Source organism: Phoca vitulina, unplaced genomic scaffold (genome assembly GCF_004348235.1).
Source record: "Phoca vitulina isolate PV1807 unplaced genomic scaffold, GSC_HSeal_1.0 scaffold19, whole genome shotgun sequence".
Classification (NCBI taxonomy): domain Eukaryota; kingdom Metazoa; phylum Chordata; class Mammalia; order Carnivora; family Phocidae; genus Phoca; species Phoca vitulina.
The window spans coordinates 31,478,978-31,498,959 of NW_022589722.1; the positions used below are offsets into that span (position 1 = coordinate 31,478,978).

The window sequence follows — 19,982 nt, forward strand, 5'->3', positions numbered from 1 at the left end:
TCCCGCGGACTGCGGCTCCTGCCGGCGAGCCCCCCTCCCCTGCGCTGTGTGGATGCTCCTCGCGGCGCAGCGGACGGCCGTAGCCTCCCACGGAGGTGTGGGGTCGGCCTGGGACCATGTGGCACGTTCGTGTATCACATGATGATGGCAATATCGTGACTCTGACAACAGAATTCAAGATAAACGTGCGGTTGGAGTAACATGCGTTTTTTTAACAACAGAATCCAAGAAGCGCCAGAACTGATTTTAAACATTTTTCTTAGCAGAAAAGATGATTAGGTTTTTATACCAGCAGTTTCTCTAGCCTTGAACTTACACAGAATGTCCTGGCCCTGGACAGCTCCCCATAGGGGACAGGGCCCCCAGCCCTGGGGAGGCCACCACGGGGGACAGTCAGGGCCCCCAGCCCTGGGGAGGCCACCACGGGGGACAGTCAGGGCCCCCAGCCCTGGGGAGGCCACCACGGGGGACAGTCAGGGTCCCTGGAAGGCCGTCACACAGGACAACTGGGACATTCCACCCAGGGGCAGTTAGCACAAAGATCCAGCATCACTGAAACTCTCCCAAGTGGCTACTGACCCACTGACCCCCAGACCAGGCTAAATCTCAGCTGAGGAGCCCCCATTGTGATGCAGCGCCCACAGCATGGACATCGGAGCCCGGGGACAGCCACGGGCTTCATGCTCGGAGGCAGGGCTCTTCTCCAGGATTCGTTGAAACACACTTTGAATCCAGGCAAGCGGCCCAGGGATCTAAAATCATATGCTCCAGAATAAACAGGACCCTAAACAGAAGACCTGGCCAGAGCGATTGGGGGTGGGGGGGCACCCCGGTGGTCCTGGTCCAGGCGCGGCCACCGCCAGGCCTCCCCTCCGACAGGCGGAGTGCTGAGCATCCAGGAGACCCTTGCCCCCGCCCCCCGTGATATCAAAGCTGCTGCGTTCTCAGGAATGCACCCCGCGGGCAGACGTTCATCTGGACGATAAATCAGCTCGCAGTTCTCCACGAGAAGACGCTCGTGCGGGAGAAGCCTGGGAGCATACACATTAGCACATGGTTGTGCGGTGAGAGCAGGAGCTCGGCCAGCCGCCACACCAGCAGGGCAGAGCCATAAATACCTCAGACCCTCCCCCCGACCCAAGAAGGGACTCTCCTGCCCCCCCCCCCAGCTCAGTGACCAAAGTAGCAAAGACACTGCTTTGAGCACAATACAGAAGGAACCCCAGGACGTCTTCTCTGGCCTACATGGATGAACGGGCCCGGCCGGGTCACCCCTGACTCCATCATCTGTGCACAGCACTGATTAAGCACCTTCTGTGTACCCGGCACTGAGGTGGGAGCAGATGGCACCAAGCAGACATGGGGGGGGGGCTGCGATGAGGGGGCACAGATGGGGGAAGACGTGGGGGGAAGGTGCGCTCCACACGCAGGGCCTGCAGTGAGAACGGCGTGTTTCCAGAAGGCCGGCAAAGGGCCATCGGAGACTACGCATGAGAGCAGCGGGACCCTGGGAAACTTAAGCGGCGCCGACGTGACCAGGGCACCTGTAACCGGCCTGTCTGGGCACTCCACAGCTAGCAACTGACGGGGTGGGAGAAGCAGGGCTGAGGCCGCCGTCCTGGGTGCGCTGGTTCGCGGTGGAGAGAAGGGGACAGGACGTAGAGGCACAATCGTCGGGACATGGCTGCTGATCAGTCATGGGGGGCGTGGGGGGGTGTCTCCTGTGAGCCCAGGGAGGACGAGCCTGGCCTGCCCGAGATCCCTGGTCCCCCCACCCAGCTCTGCCCCTTGGTGTTCTGAAAACGGGATGACAACTGTCCCCACCTCATGGGGCTGTCAGAGACACGGGGAGAGGGCCGGCTGGAGCGTTCCGCGTTAGCAGCTGAGGGCATAGGAGGGGACAGACGCAGAGGCAGCAGCACCAGGATTCGGAGTCAGGCCCTGGTGCAACCAGGTCCAGCATCTCCGGGAAGGAACAGCGTCCTGCCGGCCCCTCGGGCAGCAGGGTGACGGCTCTCAGGGCGGCTGGCCTGCTCAGCGTCACCGCACTCCACCACCATCACGCTTCCTGCAAGAAGCTGGGACACACCTGCAGGAAGGGCCAGGTCAGCAGGGAAATGGGGCAGCCCGGCCGGGTCGCCCCCGACGAGTCCACTGGGTGGGCGAGCCGGAGCCCAGAGGTAGAGCACTGGGCTGGAGTCCTGCCCCACCACGCGGCCGCAGCAGTGGACTCCTCCACACCCGCACACGCTCGCTGGCGGGCCGGCTCTCTGTGTGGGGCCGTCCTGGGCGCTGGGGGCGCTGGGCAGCACGCCTGGCGTCCACCCCCCAGCACGAAAAGTGTCCTCGGGCGGGCGCCTGGGTGGCTCAGTACGTCGAGCGTTCTTCTCTTGATTTCAGCTCAGATCATGATCTCAGGGTCGTGGGACCGAGACCCACATAGGGCTCCAGGCTCAGGACGGAGTCTGCTTGGGATTCTCTCTCTCCCTCTCCCTCTGCCCCTCCCTGCTCATGTGCTCTCTCTCTCTAAAATAAATAAAATTTTTTAAAAAAATGTCCTCAGGTAGCGCCAGATGTCCCCGGGGGCAGAATCACCCCGTTTAGAGCCACTGGGCTAGATATTGTACCGTTCTGCACCTCAGTCTCCCCGCTTATAAACGGGGCCTATTGCTGCTGCAGGGATTGGGGTACCACACGGGGGATCACCTGGAACAGCACAGCACACTGAAGGCTCGTGACTCTTAGCCGCAAGTTACCGCTGTCCTGAGAGGCACAGAAATAAGGGGATCTGCACCCAAAGTGACAGCAGAGCAACCAACACATAAACACGGCACCGAGGAAGTCGGGAAACCTTCCAGGACCTCCCCGGAGCAGGGGACAGCTCGTTCGGAGGCATCTGCCGGGCTCAGGAGGAACCCAGGAGACGGCGTCCACGACACCTGCAGCCATTCTGTCCTGCTCTTCTGGGAGTGGGGCCGTCCTCCCCCGTGACAACGGTGCATCCGTCCCCGGGGCCTGGCCGCTGCTCTGGGCCAGCGTGCATCAAAGAACAACGCAGGAGAGCTGCTGGGGGTGTCCTCCCCAAACTCATGGAGCTTCTCCTGAGATTAACTGACACCCTCCCTCGCCCAGCCCGTCTCCTGTCCGTCGGCAGCACAGGAAGCCGGGGTCTTCCGGGGGCCTTGGGCTGCTTCCAGCTTCCCCGCCGCGGCGGGGGCTCGGCTTACCGGGGAGCAGGTAATGAAACCCTCGCGACGACAGGGCTGCCTTCAGCGCCAGCAAATGAGTGCAATTACTGCCCGCAAGAGAAGGAGGGTTCAAAGGGAGAAAGGGAGACCCAGAGGAAGGGGGACCGAGGACAAACAATCAGTCGGAGCCCGTCTTATCTCCGAGGGAAGCCCACGTGATGATCTGAGGGCCAGAGACCCTCAAACGAGGCCACTGCCAATCACAGCATCTCAGTGGGCCTCCTGGCAATGACCCACCGGACCATTCCCGGTCCTTACTTCTCTAGCAATGACTCCCGTGATGAAAACGAAATCTATGAACTTTGGAAGGCCCTTCCACTCAGCAGGTCGGACCCTCTGCGGAGGGAATCGGGGATCCATGGGTCCCTAGCAGCCTCAGTTTACCCAGCCCAGACATGGCCCCACGCTTATGTCAGGTTTCCCCATCACCAGCGGCTGGCACACCGCGTCAGCCACTTCAGAAGAGGCCAGCTCACCGCAGTGAACGGGGACAGGGAGGCAGGCACCTGCCACCACCATGTGGTGAAGCTCCACGGAGTTCCACAGCCCAGGGCAGGGAGGAGCGGGGGAGATGGATGCTCTGTCCAGGCCTCGCGGCACAACCAGAGCCCCAACAACGTCGGTAGGAACTGGGGGGCCCAGGGGTCTCTGTAGCCTTCCTTCCCAACTCACCACCATACCGCAGCATGGCCAGGAATTCGGGGCTAACACTCAGAGAGACAATGCGGGAGACACCTCTGGACCCCGACGGGACAGACAGACGGCCAGCCAGCCACAGACGGGCAGGGGAGGGGGGGACACGAGGCAGGCAAGCAGGTGCCTTCCGGCAGTGCTGTATGCCACCAGATTACGGCCAGGCGGGGGCTCAGACCCAGCAAGGCGGGGCGCACACGCCCACCTCCCCCCGCTGCCAAACGCCCTCTCTTCCTCCTCTTCTGATGCAGAGCACCGGGCACAGCCGTCTTCCGCTCTCCGTGCCTCCCCCACCCCCAGGTTACTCTCTTCCTGCTTCATAAATACCAGCTCATACCGTAAACCCCTGTTCTAAGCCCGGTGAACTGCGCGTCCTGTCCCACACAAGCAGAGAACGATTTCTCGGCCGTTGATACTAAACAGGACAGCCGAGGCCACAGTCCATATTAGAATCGCAAAGCCACCTCCGGTGTGAGTGAGGTCCCACCTGATCCGACAGCTTCCCCGAACGCCAGGCTGCTCACCATCAGGCCGCTAGAAATCTGCTTCTCAAACGGGCCATAACCTTACGTAAGCCGCGATGGATGGCCAAGGCAAGGTCGTGCCTTTCTACACCGCTCTGCCTACATGTTTGCAAGGACAGTCGTTGGCTGCCTTTGGAGCAATTCATCTTTGCGACTAGTCAGGATGTCTCGAGGCAAGTGTACCTTCGAGGCAGAGAAGATGAGTCATCTCTACAGGGACAACGGGGCACGAAAAACGAACACCGTCTCTCCAGACCCAAACGATTAACGGCTCAGCACTCTACCCCGGTGACACTGTTTACATAACTAATTAAACCTGAAAGCCGGAATAAAGTCCTTCCAATTTGAAGCCACTTAAAGGAGCGCATGTTGCTTCACGCATGTGGGTTTTTGGGTGGTTCTCACGCTATAATCTTCCTCATTAAGAGGGTGACTCCAGGGACGCCTGGGTGGCTCAGTCGGTTAAGCGTCTGCCTTCGGCTCAGGTCATGATCCCAGGGTCCTGGGATCGAGCCCCGCATCGGGCTCCCTGCTCAGCGGGAAGTCTGCTTCTCCCTCTGTCTCTGCCTGCCCCTCCCCATGCTCGTGCTCTTTCTCTCTCTCTGACAAATAAATAAATAAAATCTTAAAAAAAAAAAAAGAGGGTGACTCCAATCGCCTGGGGTCCACTGCGACCTCGGGGCACTTGGCGGGAAGCCTGCCTCCTGCCCGCGTGCCACTAAGTGGATGCTGCCCCCGCATCACGCGAGGCCCCACACCGCACAGGGCCCGCGCCTGGCCCCTGGCCACCTCCCCAGGCAGGAGTGGACGGAGAAGGCCGGTCAGAGCCCCAGCGTGCGGACCGCGGCCTGGCACCCCGCAGAGAAGGCCCGCCCGCCGCCCGGCCCCGGAAGCCCCCCGCACGTACCGGTGAAGTCCTCCGGACACTCGCAGGTGTAGCCGCCCTCGCGGCTGTGGCAGCGGCCATGGGTGCCGCAGGGGCTGGAGTAGCACAGGTCGATCTCGGTCTCGCAGTAGTCGCCCGTGAAGCCCGGCGGGCAGCGGCAGCGCAGCCCGGTGATGGGGTGGATGGGCCGGAAGAGCACGGTGGTGGAGCTGATGAAGGGCGCCGAGCTGTCGAACTTGAGCACGGACACGCACTTCATGTAGTTCTCACAGGGCTCCCGCAAACAGATGTTGTCGTCGAAGGGCAGCACGCGCTGGGTGGACACGGCCGTCAGCAGCGTCCGGTTCAGGTAGATCTGCTCCTGCAGGTCCTCTGACGGGAAGAACTTGTCGCGGACGCCGCCAGGGAGCAAGGCCGAGAAGGTCACGTTCAGGATGTTGGCGCGGACGTCCGTGTCATTCTGGATGTTGAAGACGAAGACGTCGTCCTTGGTGGTGGACAGCACCGTGGCCACCCCTTCCACGAAGAGGGACAGCAGCGGGGAGAGGAACTTCTCCTGTGACATGTTCTCCAGGCGGACGGTGATGCTATTGGTCAGCATGTCGTCCGTGATGATGGTGACCCGCAGGGTGCAGAGTGCGGCCACGCTGTGGATGCCATCTGGGGACACAAGGAGGGTCAGGGTCACTCGGGGTCTCCTGGGCCCCGCCAGCCCCACCCGGGAACCGCCTCAGGGGCACTCGGCATGGCAGAAGTGAGCCCGAGCACCCCCAAGCCCCACACCCTACCCCACCGGTGACCGCCCCCTGACCCCTGCTTCCCAGCCCCCGTTCTCCCTCCACATCCGGCTTCCCAAAACACAGCGCCCGTTGAGTCTGTCTTGCTCAAAAGAACCCCAGGGACCCCCAACCGCTCAGCAGGACATCCCAGGACCACCCGCAACCCAGCCCCGTGCCACCCGAGTCCCCCACCGCACACACTTTGCTCCAGACCCACGGGGACACTGAGCCTCATTTACCACCTCCACACCTGTTCCAGACACCGGGAGACCCTCTCTGATTCCACCCATCCCCAGCCCCGCTCAGACCCCACAGTGTCCAGGATGGTGCCGTCCAGGTACGGCCTTGGTCTACACTACGGTGATGGTTTTTCTTCCCTTGGCTGTAACCTATGCATGCCTACGCGCCCAACACATAGGAGACGCTCAGCAAATGCCGCTTTAGAAAGACACCCACAAGACAGGGTGCACCTCGACCAACACAGGTAAGCAAACCTGACTCGAGGTACTCAGGACTGTGAGACCAGAAGGGTGGAATATTTTGGTTATGACGTTGGGCACACCATCGGTTCTGAGCCCAGAATCAGAGGAGCTGTCCAAGGGCTGGCCACAGGGCTCTCCCCAGGGTGGCTCTGGGGTGGCACCATTAGCCTGCCCAGCACCCCTGACAGGTGCAGCCACCCCACCCAGGGGCCTTCACCTGCCTCCCAGGCCTCACCCCAAATGTGCTACGGGACCCTGAGAAAGACCTGGCAAAGTTCACATCCTTCTGGCTCAACTTAAATTCTGCGTCCCTACAGCTCTGCCCAATCCTCCCCATCTGCTCCCCCAACCTGCTCCCTGCCTGTGCCCCCCACAAGGCACCCCCAGGTCCATGGGGCACAGAGCCATCTGTGTAGGCCAGTGAGCCCTGGGGGGACCCCTCCCACCTTCTCGTAGCTCACAGCCTGGGGGTGCTCCCCCAGGGTGCAGAAGCCACAGGGGGACCCTGCCCCACTTATTTCTGGAAAAGCGGGATCACTGAGAGGGCAAGTCACATGACAAAACCAGGGGCCACCTTGTCACTGTGGCCCCAGCACAGTCCCCACAAAGCCCAAAATCACGGGGGACAGAAGCACCGAAGCTTGTGGACACTGGAACTGTTTCTCTTGGGCACTGGAGCATCACGAGCCCCTTCGGGAGGGACCCTGAGTCACAAAACTTGCCCAAACAACAAGAAAATGTAACTGCTGGGGCCCCTGGGTGGCTCAGTCGTTAAGCGTCTGCCTTCAGCTTGGGTCATGATCCCAGGGTCCTGGGATCGAGGCCCGCATCGGGCTCCCTGCTCCGCGGGAAGCCTGCTTCTCCCTCTCCCACTCCCCCTGCTCGTGTTCCCTCTCTCGCTGTGTCTCTCTGTCAAATAAATAAATAAAATCTTTAAAAAAAAAAAAAGAAAGAAAAAAAGAAAATATAACTGCTCCCCAAGTCACGGCATTTCCGGGTGCTCCATCTGACGACCACGGCAGACCGGAGACCCTCAGATTCTGAGAAAACCTGCATCCCCCATTTAACAGCTGGAGGGGGCCCGGCTTCCGCCCCACTGACAGCAGCCCGGCTCAGGAGGCCGGGCCCCGAGCGCTCTGCAGCCGTTCCGTTCCATCTCGTCCTCACGAAAAGCCAGCAGGGCCGAATTTAGAAAGTGGTCTTGATGACCTTGACAGTTTTGAGGATGGCTGTCAGGTTGCTGGTATTAGGTGCATTTTACTTTCCTCTCTATACTTTCCTGTACCATTTTACTTCACACAGCGGGTTTATCATTGAAAAGCCCGTTTGCATTCCGGAAGACACGGAGCTTGCCTGGGGCTCTCCCCAGCCTCTGCTGCAGGCATTTCTTCTGCGGCTGTAAACAACAGCTACAAGCCAGGTTTGCGTGCCCCCAAATCAGGCCAGTGTGATTCCCACTGCTTTCTTCAGCAAAGGTGAGTCACCTTGTTGTCCCCAAATCACAGGAGGAAAGAGAACAGATGGCAGAATGTGCCACGGTGGCGGGATGCCCACCAGCAGGTGCTTCCCTCAAAGCCACAGATAATGCGAGTGAGTGCTCCGCGGGTCTTCATGGAAGCCACCCTCCACGACCTTGTCCCCTGTGGGGGGCCCACCCTGGGATGCTGCCGCGAGAGGTCACACTGTGGCCTCCAAGGAGCCGGGAGGCTGCAGGGGACAGGGGACAGAGCCACATTTGCAAGATGTGGTGACAACACGACCCCAGGAGGCAGCAGGGAGGTGGGGTATCCATGGAGGGATGGCGGTCGTCACTCAGTTGGAGAGGAAACTCCTTCCTGGAACTAAAAGCAAAAAAGAGGGGCGTGTGGGCGGCTCAGATGGTTAAGTGTCTGCCTTCAGCTCAGGTCATGATCCCAGGGTCCTGGGCCTCTGTGCAGAGCCAGGAGTCTGCTTGTCCCTCTCCCTCTGCTCCTCTCCCTGCTTGTGCTCTCCCTCTGTTCGCTCTCAAAATAAATAAAGTCTTAAAAAAAATAAGCAAAACAGAGGTGAGGCCTGGCACGTCATGGGCGGGAGGATGTGTCAGGGTCCTGGGGCTGCCGTAACAAAGCACACAGACTGGGCAGCTTAGCCAACATTAATCCTCTCGGTCTGGAGGCCAGAAGTCTGAGATCAGGTGTCCCAGGGTGGTTCCACCTGGAGCTCCGACGGAGAGTCTGTCCCACGGGTCTCTCCCAGCGGCCGGCGGCTGCGGGCAAACCTTGGCTTGCAGGTACATCTCTCCCATCTCTGCCTGGTCGTCTGGGGGCCTTCTCCCCATGTGTGTGTGTGTCCAAATTCCCCTCTTAAAAGGACACCAGTCACTGGGTTGGGGCCCACTCCAATGCAGGATGAACTCATCTCAAAGCTAACCTTGATCACATCTACACAGGCCCTATCTCCAGATAACCTGGCATTTGGGGGTTCCAGGTGAACGTGAACTTAGGGCATGTTCATCCATCCAGGACAGACGGCAATGTATGGGGGCAGGGGGCGGGGGGGGGGGGGCGGAAAGACAAGGCTCCAGAGGCACGTGGAGGTCTTCAACACTGCTGGCCTCCAGGCTCATGGTGGCGGGTGGATGCAGGAGAAACATCCTCATGGCGTGGCCTGCCCACAGCCTCCACGGCTGCCTTCAGGGCCTCAACGCGAACGTTCTCCCTGCCACCACCCCTGCTGGCCCTCCACAGATGAGGACCCTGAGGAACAGAGAGGCTGACCGACAAGCCCAGCCGAGGTCACTTGGGCAGCAAATGGCAGGGCTCCAGCCTGTTGGACGGTGCATGGAGGGCCCAGCGGACCGTGGACCTGGCCTAGGAGGGTCTGCCAAGCACACAGGGGAGGAGAGGGCAGTTTCTGAACGCCTGGGGCCCTGGGGACAAGCAGCTAAAGACCAAGCCGGTGCCAGGAGGGGACAAGGCCACTTGCCATGGGTCTCTGCCACCTCACCCCAATGCACCCCAGGGTCTCAGGGAGACAGGGAGACGCCTCCAGTTAGTACTGGCAATGGCCTTCCAGGCCTGACTGGACAGCCCACGCTACCAGCAGTGGCTGAATCCCCAGGGCGCTTTCTTTGAGACAAAGGCTGCTCGCCTGTCCCTCATCCTGCCCCTCCCGTGGCCTCACAACAGGCAGGGAGGGCCTGCTCGGGGCTCCCACCCAAAGCCGGGGGACTTTGAAGGGGTTTTCGGCGTTCCTCTGTGGGGTTTGTTGTTTCTTTGAGGCCACACTGAGGGCAGACAACAGGCGTGTTGTTTTGATCTGCTACCTGGAGGGCATCTGGCTTCTCCTCTTGGGGCAACAAAAGCCAAACCTAGAAAGTGCATCTCGGGATGCGGGCTCACCGCGTGGGAACAGGGTGTGTCAGACCCAGCGCGCACTCGACCAGCGAAGATGCTGCGCCCCTGCCCCGTCCACGCAGGAGGGGCCTTCGGGTGTCCCACCAACACCCCATGCCACTCACATGTGCTCTCAACACGTCCAAGGGTTGGCAGTGAACTTGCAAGGCCCTGAAGCGGCCGATGCGCCTCTGCCTGGCACCAGGGGCCGGGGGTCAAAGAGGGCAGAGCCAGCAGCCCCCTCCTCCCGCCCCATGTGACCTTGGCCTGACAACAGGGAGGGTCTCTCATGACTCCCCAAGGCAGCCCACACCTGGGTTTCTCCTCCTCTGCAATCCCAGTCCTCCTCACCCTATAAATCCACCACTGGAGCCTTCCCTCCAACTGCTGGAGGCAGGTCTTCACAGCCCCTGCCCCGCAGCCCCCCGATGCCTCCCCACAGCCCCCGGGGCTCATCTCTGGACTTCTACCTGGGGGGCAGCCACACTCCTGCAGGGCTCCAAGCCCAGCCTCCCATCACAGCGCGCACCCTCCCCGTTAACCACCCCGTTAACCACGGGCATTCCCCAGCCCACTCTGCCTTCACCTGAAATGACTTCGGGCTCCCCCTTCCCCCCTTCCCCTGGTCCCCTCCTTCAGCAGAGCCCATCTGTGAGCCCACGCCCCACTGACCGCTCCCTGCTGCAGCTCACAACCCCTCCCCAACCCTGAGCTCGCTCACCACGTCTATGCTGATGGAACCCTCCAGAAGGTGAAATCGTAACAGGCCCCACGACCCCACGGGAAGCCTGGGCTACAGAAGCTGTGGGCTGAGACCCTGAGCAAGTGCATTCTTGTCAAGATTAAGAACTTCCAGTTAAGAGTTAAGGGTTGGTTCCTCAAAAAGTTCAACAGAATTAACAGATGGCCCGGAATTCCACTCCCTGGCAGAATTCAAAAGACCTGAAAACGTAAATCTACACAAAAAACCAGTACACGAGTAAAAGCATTATTCACAAGAGCCAAAAAGTGGAAACCCAAGTGTCCATCAAAAGAGGAGTGGATAAGCACAATGTGGTCCATCCCTACAGTGCAATACTAATCAGCCCTAACCAGGCATGAAGAACAGATTCATGCTACAACAGGGGTAAGTCTCAAAAACACAGTGAAAAAGTCAGACAGAAAAGGCTACTACCTATTGCATGATGTTATTTATATGAAATGTCCAGAACAGGGGGGTCCATAGTAGCAGAAACCAAACATGGGATTACCAAGGGAACAGGCCGTGAGTGCTGGATGGGCACGGGCCTCTTCTGGGGTGAGGAAACACGTGGAACGCGGTGAGGGGGGGCGTACTACGCGGAGAACGTACCGAAATGGACGCTTTTATGCGCTGTGCGCTCTGAAATGGACACTTTTATGTTGTGTGAATTTCACCTCCACTGAAAACAAGAGGAAAGAAGAGTTAAGGGCTCAATAAAAATCTGCTTTATTTTGCATGACGTTACCCAAAGGAGAAAAAAATATTTTAAAAGGCATTTTAAGAACGCTTCCCTAAAGCCATGCCATGGACAGAGTCGGAGATGAGCGGAGGGCCGTGAGGACCTGGAGGAGAGGGGAAGCCGCCCCGGGCCCGCTGGCTGGAAGGAACCCTCTCCCGTGGAACTGCTGGGTTACTGCCGGATAGGAGCCTCGCCCAAGGGGGGTTCACAGCGGTGGTAAGACTTCTCGGGCTTCATCGGAATCACACGGAGAGTTTCCACGGGAAACATCTGTTGTCCCTGCTGTATTTCAAGGACCGACTGCAGGATGCATAGGAATCTCTGCTGGACAAGATCTAGAAGTCTGGTGGCACTGAACCCCTGGCTGGGATGCGTGGTGGTCGCCTGGCCTGAAGCAGGAAGTTTTGGGACCAGGAGAGAAGGAACGATGCAGGGGCGCCAACTCCCAGGCAGGCTTCACGGCCTCCGTGCCCTGACCCGTGGGCCCAGGGCCGCCGTGGACACACGGCCTCCGCCACCAGTGCCTGCAGCACCCCACCCAGCTGCCCCAACCAAGAGCACTCCAGACACTGTGGACGTCCGCTGGGGATAGGTCGCCCCCGTCAACAAGCCCACTCGAGGAAGCCACACAAATGTTTCTGGATTCTTCTTCTGGCGAGGAAGCAGCTGGGCTCGGGGCTTAGTGCTCTGCGGATACGGCTGCCGGGCCGGCCCGGGGCCTCCCTCTGTCAGTGGGGCCAGCAGGAAGCCGGTCCAGCCTCACTCTTCCCTGGGGAGCCAGAAAGACCACCCTTGTGCCCCGTCCTAGGAAAACCCCCAAAGTTCCCTGAGGCAAAACACCAAACTGGATCTGAAAGAGCTAGGGAGCCTTGCCTTGTTCTCAAACAACACCCTCCAGCAAGACAACGTGGTCCCTGACACCTGCCCGGGGACACCCCCATATTCTCCAGCCCTGGACACGTCAAGGAGCAGCTGTCAGCCCAAGAGAGCTGTGAGCCTTAAAGACAAGATTTCTAACAAACACACCAGCGCAACCCAGCCTGCTCGCCGCGGAGCCCAGGGGCCTGCGCAGCTCACTGCTAGCCCACAGACTTGGGAGGGACAGTCTGGAACATCCCAGGCCCTGTGCCATCCACCACCCACCTCAAGCTCCTCCTCCAGCCACCTGGATGGTCAGCGGCGGGTGACCCTCGGCCTCCCTGCGGGGGAACACGGGTGAGTGCACACTTGCACCATTCCTCCTTCTTTGCTCCTCTCCTGAGCTGAAGCTCTGCACACGCACACCTGCCCGTATTAGCTTGAGAACGCTCCCTTAGCATCATTTAATACTGGAAGTTTCTATTTCCCCAACACACTGTGCTGGACTCGCATTTGACCCTTGACCCTCACGCTCACCAGCAGCGCCTCTGAAACTCAGACTGCCCTGGGAGCCACCGGTGACGAAGTTGAAGGCGCCCCGAGCCCTGCAGTCGCTCCGGAACGGGAAGGCCATAGCGGCTGCCCAGGGTGGTGGGGGGACCACAATCTGGGCCTGGCTCTAGAAGCCTCGTGCTCCTCAACCAGGCGCCTCATGTGGGGGAAAACGTCCTCTGATGGCCAAGCAGCAAGCACACACTGCCCACAGTCTCCTGGGAGCTTCGAAAGACGCAGGAGCCAAAGCTGCCTCTGGGCAGCTGTGGACGCCGATGGCGGCTCCGAGGGACAGGTGGGCAGGACCCTTCTTGCTGTCACTGGACACTTACATAAATCTTACCAAGGCCACGTGTGGCAGGCAAAATCATGCCCCCTACCCAAGAGGCTTGGTCCGAGAGCCTGGAACCTGCCAGAATGCTATGCTATGTGGTAAAGGTTAAGGTTGCTGATCAGCAGACCTTAAAATAGGGGAAGCAGCACAGATTTTCCAGGTGGGCCCAATGTAATCACCGGGCCCTTACGGGTGGAGAGGGAGCGGGGAGAAATCAGAAGAGGGAGCTGTGGACAGAGCGGGCTCAGAGAGACGGCCCACTGGCTGTGGAGAGGAAGGAAGGGGCCACCAGCCCAGGAACTCGGGTGCCTGCAGGTGCTGGAAAGGCTGGGAAACTGGCTCCCCCAGGGCCTCGAGAAGGAGCACAGCCCTGCCACGCCTCAGTTCCACCCCAGGGAGGCCCACGTAGGACCTTCAACTACTGAACTGCATGAGAAGAAACCTGGGTTTGTCTCAAGCCCCCAAGTCCAAGTCCGTGGTCATTTGTGAGAGCAGCAACAGAAAACTATTACCTCATTCTGTGAGGTTACAACTGGGATGCCAAAATCAGACAAGGAGAGCGTGAGAAAGAAGAATTACAGGCCAGCTTTCTCGTAAACACAAACGCAACACCTCCTTAAAAAAGGAAATCTAATAGGAAAAAAATTCTAAATTTCTAAATTTCTAAAAGGAAATCAACAAATCTAATAATATATGAGACAAGGCGACCTATCCAGACCAAACTGGGTTTATCTCAGGAATTTAGCACTAGAAAGAAGGTGTTAAGGCAACACCACACCTTTTTTAGAAAACATATTTGCATCTCAATAAGTAGAGGAAAAGATTCAATAAAATTCTGTAACCCGTCATAATAAAGACTCTTGACAAACACAAAAGAGACTTTCTTAAACCAATGAAGGGCGTCCACAAGAGCCCAACAGCAAATAAGACACTCAACAGTGGTACCCACCATCAACATTCCCATCCCATACTGTACTGGAGGCCAAGGTCAGCCCAGGGGAAAGAATGAATGATATGATGAATGAACGAACGAATGGAAAAGAGGAAGACACAACATCATTATTCACAGGTATGACTGTCAGCATAGAAAACCCCAAAGGCTCTACAGACAACCGGTCCGAACGCACAGGCGCACTCAGCAAGCAGCTAGAGAGAAGAGCGATGCAGAGAAATCAAATGCACTTCCTTACGCCAGTCTCACAAAATGTAATTTTTAATATATCTTTTATAATAGCAGCAAAAATACATTGCACTTAAGAATAAATCTAATAACATGGGGAGCCTGGGTGGCTCAGTCAGTTAAGCGTCCGACTCTTGATTTCAGCTCAGGTCATGATCTCAGTGTCATGGGATCAAGTCCCGCGTCAGGCTCCGTGCTCAGTGTGGAGTCTGCCTGCTATTCTCTCTCTCCCTCTGCCTCACCCCGCCCCACTCATGTGCACCTGCCCATATGTGCTCTCTCTCGAGCTCTCGCTAAAATAAATAAATAAAATCTTTTCTTAAAAAAGAATAAATCTAATAACAGACATAGAAGCCCTTTATAAATAAAGATAGATATTTGCAAAGTATCATTGACAGAAATAAAGAACTACCGACAATCACTGATATGGAGAGCCAAGGTGGAAAATGTAGTTCTCCTGACACTGTAGATGCACAGCCATTCCTACCAAAATCCCTACAGGGTCCTTCACAGACTAATCTACATGGAAGATGGACAGGCCAGGAACAGCCCAGGGCACTCCTGAAGAAAGGGAGGGGTCAAGGTCTATGAGACGCAGGACTTGGCTTCATCTACAGCAACCAGAGTATGGGCACAGAGCAAACCAAGAGACCTATCGACAGCAGAGAGCCCAGAACAGACCTGCATGCACGTGCAAACCTGACAGGTAGAGCTGGTGGCAGGGAACGTGGAACTATTCCATCAAGGGTCCTGAGACCGTTGCTTATCTATATGGAGGACGAGATGAAATTGGATCCCTACCTCACACTGAACACAAAATAAATCCCAGCGAATTAAAGACTTAGGTGTGAAGGCAAAACCAATTTTAGAAGAGATCCTACAAAATTATGTTGATGATCTTGAGGTCGGTAAGGATTTCTTATGACACGTAAAACATAACCTAAAAGGAAAATGTATAATTTCAACAGTAAATACAAGTACTTTGCCAGAAACCTCATTTTAAAAATGAACGACGAGACAAGCCACAAACTGGAACATATTTGACCCTGAAACAAATAAAAAGATGCTCAATATCATTAGTAATCTGTGAAATGCCAACTGAAACCACAATGAGATACAATTTTACACCCACCAGATTGGCGAAAATTAAGAAGCCAGGCACCAACAAGTGATGACAATGACAAGGACAAGCAAGGACAGGAAGGCTTGTTCATTGCTGGAAGGAAGAGCAATTGGTCCAATCACCCTGCAAAACCCTGGAAGTAGCTAAGAGTGGATAACATTCCTACGCCCGAAGGGAATATACATCAGGGGAGCCGTACCCTCACGGGCCAGGAGATGCACCCAAGAATACCTGAGCTGCTGAACAGATGGACTAAGAACTGTATGTCCACAGGATGGAACACAATGCAACGGGGAAAATGACCCGACCATAACTGGGGACACCAGTATGGGTGCTAAGGGAAAAAGGTGGCTGTAGATGAGGACATACAGGATGGTCCTATTTGTACAAATGCCAGAAACGGCCAGAACAGAACGAGACAGGTCCAGAATCCTTTATCTGAAACCCTTGGGATCCGATGGCTCTGGGATTTCGAATCTGAAATATGGCACGTATATGGCCGTACAAAGCCGTAGATCCCGCAATCAAATATGTAACACGCATTCGTTGCTGTCCTTTATATCACACATACATGCATTTTATCTCATTTCCACATCATATCTGAACTCTTCCGGAACAATAAAAATTCCTTAGACGGGAAGGGGGTGGCGTGGAGGATTAAGCACAAAAGGAAAGAGGCAGAGGGGTTTCTGGCTTGAATGGGGACACTGTTCCCAGAGACAGGAAGCTCAGGAAGGACGTGAGGTTTTCCCTGTCTGGGGCTTGATGGCTTCAAGAGTGTGGTGGTTTGAAAAAATGGCCACAGGTACTCTGACGACCCCCCACTGACAGGCAAGACCTGGGTCCCTTTCCTTTAGAGTCCAGGTGGGCTTCGACGGCTTCAACCAACAGAGGAGGGCAGAGTGCTGCCACGTGATGCCTGGGTCACAAATAGCTGGTCAGGAAAGGCCCCACACATCTGCCTGGCACTCGCAGACACTCACTGTTGAGACAATCCTGCTTTGCCACTCACCTCTGTGACCCTGGGCAGGTTCCCGAATCTCCCCGTGCCTCAGTTTCCCCCAGTAAAACCAGGGTGATGGGATCTCCTGCTCCCTAGAGATCTGTGAGGGCTGTCAGAGCCACACACTGATAGATTCCACTCCCCCAGGGCCGAGGGATAGGGAGCCCAGAGAGGCTCAGGGACTGTGCCCAGGGCACATAGCCTTGGAGTGATGGGGATGCAGGTTGCAATCTTCCGGCCACGGCACAGGGAAGAGACCTGGCGGCCTCCATGTGCCTACCTGCTGTTTTACACCAACACTTTACAGAGAGAAAATAATTATTAACTGCAGAGGCTTAATGAGGAGAGGGAGCTGTAAGGACGTCTAATACCAATAATTTGTACCTATTCAAGAGCAAATGTGCAACAACAAAGGCAAGTGGGACCAACAGCATCAGATACTCCTTCCTTTGCTTCCAGGTAAGGACAAGTGAGCACAGGGAGCCCACAGCAAGAGAGAAATCAGAACACCCCAGGCTCCCAGACCCGGCCCAGCTCTGACCCACCTGTGGGCTCCCAGACCCTGGCCCCGCTCTGATGCACCTGTGGGCTCCCAGACCCTGGCCCAGCTCTGATGCACCTGTGGGCTCCCAGACCCTGGCCCCACTCTGACCCACCTGTGGGCTCCCGGACCCTGGCCCAGCTCTGATGCACCTGTGGGCTCCCGGACCCTGGCCCCGCTCTGACCCACCTGTGGGATCCCAGACCCTGGCCCAGCTCTGATGCACCTGCAGGTTCCAGACTCGACCCAGCGCTGACACACCTCTGGGAAAGAGCCCCTGAGGGCCTTCAGTCCAGAAGTCCAGGGGTATGGGAGAAGAGAAAGGGAGGTGCTGGTGGGCCAGCTGAGGTGGTGGGGAGCTGGGCAGGGGAACTAGAATATACATGGCCCTCCCACCCTGGCTGCTCAGCCCCTGCAGGGCACAGGGCCCTGCGTCCTGCCCAGCCTAGGGTAGCAGCGGCCTGCCATGGGCTTAGCCTTCCTTAAGAGACTGCGCAGCATCTGACAGGGACTAGAAGGGCCACCCTCTTGGCCCCCAAATGTCTCCCTGCTCAGGGGCCCTGAAGTCCCTTCCAGAATCATTTTACTGACACCTCTTTTGAAATGCAAATAGCACTGCAAGGCTATATTAAACCCCTGACCTCTTGATGGGTTAGCTCCTCAAGTCAGAGGGCAGGGGCCAGCCCAGGCCTCCCTGGGGGCAGAGGGCAACTGCCCTCACACACTGAGAAGTCCCGTGGCCACTCCCTGCTACCCATGCTCTGGCCAGGCCCAGGGGGGGGGTACTGCTCGCTGTGTCCCCCCCCATGGGAGATGCTGCAGTGAGCGCCTGCTGCGTGGCCCCCCCCATGCTGCCTGGGGGACCGAACAGCCAGCCGGGCCACCCGCCCTCAGTGGGGACAGCAACCCACCAACAGCAGCACATCATCTTTGCTACTTCCAGGGACCCTTCCCTCCAGCTGAGTGAGGAGTGGACAAATCATTTTCTTGTGGAGAAAAGATCAAATATTGGCCCAGACATCTATTAATTTGCAACTTACATCACAAGTGCTGAGAACAGAAAAGCAAGGATTTTTTTTTTTTTTCCTGGTTAAACATTGGCTAAGGAAATTCCTATCCTGAATTTCAAGAGCCTGCTTTAGCGTGACAGTAGCCGGGTAAGATGCCGTGGTTTAGACCGGTAGCCAGCAACTCTTGTGGAGGCAGGAGAGAAGTTACGGCAACCCTCCCGGTGGACGTAAATCTTTCAGCAAACACAGAAAACGTGCCCGTTAGCAGCCTTTCTTCTCGTCTTCATTATGTCCTACGTGTGTTTCTTCAGTTGAGTTTTTTAATGACTTCTTTTGGGGGCCTCCTTCCCCTCCATCCAGGTGGTGAAATCAGTCTCCAGTATTCACTGAGCAGGACAAAGATGTCTTTCCCACCTCGCATTTGGTTCTGGTGGGAGACAAGCCTCCTTCCTCCTATTCGCTCACTTGCTGGGTCCCCCTCCGCGGCCTTTGTTAGCGGCCCCCCGAACTCCCTCCCCCTGAAACTAATGAGCTGGAGGCCTCTTCGGAAGGTGGTGAGTGAGCAGATCCAAGGAAGACTCAGAGCTCCGTTTGGACGGGGTGAGGCCGGTGCGCGAGCAGACTGCACGGGGCGGAGGGCTCAGGATCAGGCTCAGGGTCAGGGAGCCTCGAGGGGAGGGAACGTCTCAAGGGAAGCCGAGAGTCCCACCGGGCCAGCTGGCACGCTGGTTTCATGACATGCCCTGTGTCTGAGCGTCTCCAGGCCGGGCGGCTGACCCGGCTCCCCGTCCACTTCCAGCCACATCTGCGCCCTGGGGGCTCGGCGGGCTCCGCACAATCCCGGGGCGAACACGCGGCCCAACAGTCTGGGGAACGGAGCTGGAACCGGAGCAGTGAGGGCCATCCCCGGACAGAGGGAGAACACGGAACCACAGCCGGCCTTCCTCACGACGGCGGCCCTGGACTCTGCTCTCAGGATGCTCTCATGGCACACGGACCTCCCAGAGCCGCATGTCGGGACACGGCCCAGGAGCAACGTTCGCGGAGAGGTCTCGGGGCCCAAAGTTCCCCACCCCTACCTGTCAGCCCCATTCCCCCGAGGCCGGCGGGTCTCACCTCTGCTCCCAACCCCACTGAGCACCTACTGTATGCAGCCCCTGCCCCTCCTCCACACCAGGCCTCCGTCACGCTCTCATATACACACGCTCTAACACACTCACATACACGCTCACACACCACACACTCTCACTACACACTCACGCTGCACACTCACACACTGCACTCAGGCTTCACGCATACACATGTTCACACGCTACACAAATGCTCTCACACTGCACACACATGTCCACACGCTACACACACGTCCACACACTACACACACATGTCCACACACTGCACACACACATGTTCACATGCTACACACACATCCACATCCCACACACGCACGACACACTCACACGCATGACACACTCACACGCACGACACACTCACACACTGCACTCAGGCTTCATGCATACACATGTCCACACACTACACACACACGTCCACACGCTACATACACACATGTTCACACGCTACACACACATCCACATCCCACACACGCATGACACACTCACACGCACGACTCACACGCACGACACACTCACACTTCCGAGGTGCGCAGGGGAACGCCAGCTCCAAGTCTGCCCTGGTGCCTTCAGCGTGGGTCTGAGCAGATGAAGAGATTAGTCTAATATCAGATATCCTGTTATTAAGTGATCAAAAGATGACTTACGAGTAACAAAGTGGATTTCCCTCGTACGGTACCCCAAGGGTCCTGAAAAGGACATAGAAGTTCACTCAGGGATTACCACAGCGACTACATTCACAAATTCAATTATAATTAGGAATTATTTGGTATAATAAACCTTTGTA

At 57.3% G+C, this 19,982-nt stretch overlaps 1 protein-coding gene across 1 annotated transcript in view; it reads right to left on the bottom strand.

The window, feature by feature from the left end:
- The window catches only part of CELSR1 (cadherin EGF LAG seven-pass G-type receptor 1), a 141,813-nt gene that overhangs the window by 77,910 nt on the left and 43,921 nt on the right, over positions 1-19,982 (bottom strand). Inside the window, exon 2 of the mRNA XM_032416464.1 lies at positions 5,373-6,011. Within this exon, the coding sequence (XP_032272355.1) occupies positions 5,373-6,011 (639 nt within the window). The remainder of the gene's footprint in view (positions 1-5,372; positions 6,012-19,982) is intronic.